The sequence below is a fragment of the Trypanosoma equiperdum genome (assembly GCF_001457755.1).
Source record: "Trypanosoma equiperdum strain OVI genome assembly, contig: ctg_531, whole genome shotgun sequence".
NCBI classification, from domain to species: Eukaryota; Euglenozoa; class Kinetoplastea; order Trypanosomatida; family Trypanosomatidae; genus Trypanosoma; species Trypanosoma equiperdum.
Genome location: NW_027124456.1, coordinates 2,717 through 7,405, shown reverse-complemented (window position 1 = coordinate 7,405; position 4,689 = coordinate 2,717). Strand labels below are relative to the sequence as shown.

The window sequence follows — 4,689 nt, the reverse complement described above, 5'->3', positions numbered from 1 at the left end:
AAAAAAAAAAAAAGAAGAGAAAACGATAGAAGGGAGAGTAAAAAAACGGAAAAAAAACGGAAAAAAGTTAAGAGAACAATCATAGGGCAATAAAATAAGGCCAAATTTTCGCACAGGTGATAAACAGGAAACAATGGATGCGAAACTTGTGTTCTGTGCGCACTCGCTCAAGTTACCAACGCTGAGCATTCCCCCAGCTCTGTCAGTAGATAATGAAACCATCAACTTCAGATGTCCGGAACCTCTTGCAGAAGCTGGTTTCCCCGTTCCAAACGCATCATTTACTGCTGACGTGATGATGGAGCAACCGCAATCCCGCTCCATTTACCAGCGGGTGTTCGCAACAGCTGCACGGGATTTCGAAGGGCGTAAAAATCTGGTAGTTTTCAGCTACGGCGTGCGTTCCACACCGAAACGGCAGCTTATGTTTGGTTCGGAATCGGGTAGCGGTTATGCTGCGAAGATCATTGGCGATGTTGTGGATGTTGGTGCCACCAAAGGCATCTTCGCCATCTCTGCGTATGGTGTTGGTTCCTCAGAGCATCTCACCGACTTCACTGATGAGAATAACGAAATGGGAGTAATTGTAGAATCGGTGAAGGAGGGCCCGCGTGTGCGTATGGTTGGGCGTGTTCGTGTAACGTCATCGGAGGATGTGCGTTCCGTTTTTAACACAGTTACGAAGAACTATCAAAAACATTTCGAGTCAGTACTCCGCGAGAGGCAACCAACAGCTGAGCTTGAAGCCCTTCCGCCATATATGCCTGAGTCAATGATTCTTCAGCTCTACCGTTATGATGATGAGGAAGCATTCAGCGAGTATGTGGAAGCGAACTCCATGACGTTTGTTGCACTGGGAGACTCGGAACGACCTGTTCTTTGTGGAATTGAAGAAGAAACTCAGCAGGAGTATGAAAAGACACAGAAAGTCCTTGCGTCAGCAGTAGGAATTATCTCCAGTATTCGCTGTAATCGTCTGCGCATTCCATTCGGCAAGTCGAAATTAAGTCAGCTCCTTCGCCGTGCATACAATGCCGAGAAGGGCAACCCCAACAACGGCTACAATGAGCCAACATCAACCGTTTTTATTATTCATGCCTTTACAGACGCTGTTTGGGCAGAGGAGTCATACCACTGCCTTTTACTCTCGCGACGAGTTAGCAGCGTTGTTGGCACGAGCAGCATCGGTTCCATTACGCGCGACCTCAGTGTCGATAAGTGGCGTTTGGATCAAGATATTATGGAGTTGCGTGATGAGCTTCAAATTGCGCGCACAGTGTATGACTACAGGCCCTGTATATATGACCAACCGAAGCCAGTTCAGAATATCAGAGAGGAGGAACAGAAACGCATTAGCGCCATTGTTTCAAAACGGGAGGAAGCCCGTGAAAGGCAGTTGAGTTTGGTCCGCGAGCAAGCCAAGCAGGATGCTGATAAAATCATTAAGGATCTCGAAGCTCGAACGGGGACGACGCTCTCGGCGCTGGAGGCCTCCCTCGAGGCGAAAATGAAGGAAAACTCGGCGCTTCATGCGGACAGGGAAAAACGAATTCATGAATATGAGCAAACCTTAGAAAAGATTCGCAAAAAGAAGCAGGAGGAGGAATCCGCGTGCGAGAAGCTACGTGAAGAGATGCTCCAGCTTGAACAGGAACTTAGTGTTCGGCAAAACGCAATTGAGAGCAAGCAGAAGAATTTGGAAATGATAAAGCTGGATAAGTCAAAGGGCCGTGACGCGGTTATGCGTGAGCGACAGTCCATACAAGCGATGCGCAAAACGGTGCTAGAGGAGAGGCGGCGTCAGCGCAAACAGTGGATTAACCAAATAAAAGAAATCAACGCTAAGGTTATTGATCAGGTCCGGATGCTGGCCGAGGAACGGAAGAAAAACGGTGAGCAGCCCACAGCAAATGAAGAGGCTGCTGAAAAGGCAATCATCGCGGATGTGCGAACTATCGAGGAATACTTGCCAAAACTCATTTCACTTGAGGACGTTCCCGTGAATTTGGAGGAGACGGAAGCCATTCGCCGACAATTTGCGGATGTGTTTGCGGAAGAGAAAAAGACATATCTTGCGCGGATCGAAGAGGAGAAGGCGCGGAGAGAAAAGCTGGAGCGTGGCCTCGAAGTATATCGTCAGCGCCTACTCGACACATATCAAGCTAAGAAAAAGGAGAAGGTGCATGACGCCATAACAAAAGAGCAACACCTCAGCTCATTGGTGGATCAAGTCATTACGTACTTGCGCAACGGTGTCCGAATGAGCAAAATTTCAAGCAAAGGAAATATTCGCCGGCGGTTCTACTTCCTCTCCGAAGATTACAAACGCATTCACTCCTGTGAGATTGATAACCAAGGCGCGCCAATCAGCCGGAAGAAACCACCCGTCACCATATGGCTGAAAGATATAAAGAAAGTGGTTATTGGCGTATACACATCTTCATTTACAAACTTTAGCAGTGAGGCTCAGTTGGCGAAGACGCGTCAGGAGGCCGTTTCTGACAGCGGAACTTACCGTCAAGACCCAACGCAAAACATCACCGCAGCCAACCTTGGTTTGCATAATTACAGATCCTTTGCACTTCTGCTTCGTGGAGGTAAATCTCTGGAAGTTGTTTGCGAAACGGACAGCGACTGCGAGGCTTGGCTTGTTGCGCTCAAGCGACTCCTTCAAATAAAATCTCCTATTGAGCGAATTCTTGAGGAAAGGATGAACGGCAATACGACGAAAGAATCACCAAGTAACACACATGAAGGTGCTGTTGATATAAAATGGGGTGGTTCACTTGATATACACAACATGCGCGGGTTTGTTTCCCTGTCGTCTGAAGAAGCCACGCTGTGTAGTGAAAACCACATCCCGCCCGCTTTGTTCCTTCGGATGAAGCAAGAAATGGCAGAAAAGGCGGAAAGGAATACCATCACGATTTATGATGTCCGTGTTTCTTCCGGTCTTGACTTATTCCGCTCAGGGAAGCTTTATGATTTCCTATGCGAAAAGAGAGTCATACCGCTCCCGTACTGAGCGGTGAAGGAAATATGAGAGTGTTATCAGGAGCCAACAGAATTTGTTTCTGAACTTTACCTTCCCTTCCTCTTTATTATTTCCCCTTATTTCAGTGATGATTCTGCTGCCGTCGCATTGTCCCACCCGCTACGTTCAATTATTTAGTAAATAGTTGGGAAGGGTGTCCACGTTTTTTTTTTCAAGTTCTTTTTTTTTTTTTTTGGAACTTCCGGTCATATCCGAAATGGGCAGGGAGGTAGAAAGAGGAGGAAAGAGCAATATAAACTTGGTTCCAGTCTGCGTTGCGTGAAATCCCCACGTTTCGAAACTGAAATAATATGTTCGAATGTTATGCTTAATAGTAACAATCACAATAATAATAATAATACGTCTCACATCATCTTTCTTTCTTTCTTTATATTTAAATTTTTATTTGACAAAGAAAAAAGGATTATGGGTTCATAGTTAGGAAAAAATGACTATATTTCCCCAATAACTGAGTTAAGGCGCATACCGCAGCGACATGCGAAACCCAAGTCTCAGTACCACTCAAATATACATTCATTAGTTAAAAATTTTTTGCTTGCGGAATGAAGCTCGTTAGCTCACGCAAAAGGTGACGAAGTGGAACCGGCAATTTTTACAAAAAAAAGCGTTATTGCTTTAATGACACAAGGGTGGGTATTCTTCGTAAAAACATAACGGCGTGGTATGGGGTCAAATATGTGGATAGCCGCATGGTTTAATTTTCGCACATGAAAAAAGCTCACCTGCAGCCACATCTCACTAGGGAAAGTTAGGAAGGGCAGGGTGCTCCCGCAAACAATGTGACGGAAGGATCAGAAATGATGCATTTGAAGATGGGGGCTGCCGGATTTTATTATTTTGGGCCGGGGGAATACTCTTGCAAATGTGTGGAACGGGGGAAAAGGCAACACGAGGGGAGGGTTTTTTTTTTAAAAAAAAAAAGTGTCCGGGGAACAGGAATTTAATACGCTGTGCGGAGCATGGTGAAATTGGCAGAGGATGGTTTCATGGGAAGGACAGAGGTAGAATTCGGGCAAAACTGCTTGGAAGAAACTAAGCGAGGGTGCAATTTGTTAGAAATATCTAAATAAAGCGAACGTGGCGGATTGGGGGAAAGGGCGAGAGGAAACGCAAGAAACGCGAGCGCTTCTGTCAAATACGGAAATACAGGAAATTGGAAGCAGGGCCAAGTTATCCGGTCAGATGCATAAAGACGCAACTCCCTCGTAATAATCCTCTGGAGAATACCATTAGGAAGTTTTATTTTTAAAAAAAAAAAACTTTCGAAGTTCAACGCAAGATTCTTCGGAAGTACCGCAAAACTAAAACCGTGCCTACACTCGCTCCAGTCGACAAGACGCTTTTAGCTAGTTTCTCAGTTGAGTTTGCACCTTTTGCTCCCAAGCATACTTGTTGTTTTGCTTTATCTGAAGAGATATAAAAAAAATACCACGCATCCGCAAAATGCGTCTGAACCAAACCGATCTTTTATGTATCGTATCAACTAGCCGATGAGGTGCGTGAGCAAACTTCCTTCATAGAATTGCTAAAACAACAGGTGTGTGGGGAGGAAGAAAGTGTTGTATAACAGTTTTTCATCGTTAAGACTCCGTGGGCACGTACCTGAACCAAACGTTAGGATTTAAGGGGTGTGC

General features: G+C 45.5%; 1 protein-coding gene across 1 annotated transcript; it reads left to right on the top strand.

The window, feature by feature from the left end:
• Positions 1–133: 133 nt before the first annotated feature.
• Positions 134–3,025, top strand: TEOVI_000219600 (uncharacterized protein; the record flags this gene model as incomplete). Its single annotated transcript, XM_067225296.1, has 1 exon — positions 134–3,025. The coding sequence occupies one exon, from the start codon at positions 134–136 to the stop codon at positions 3,023–3,025; it is 2,892 nt and encodes a 963-aa protein (XP_067081397.1).
• Between the last annotated feature and the right edge of the window lie 1,664 nt (positions 3,026–4,689).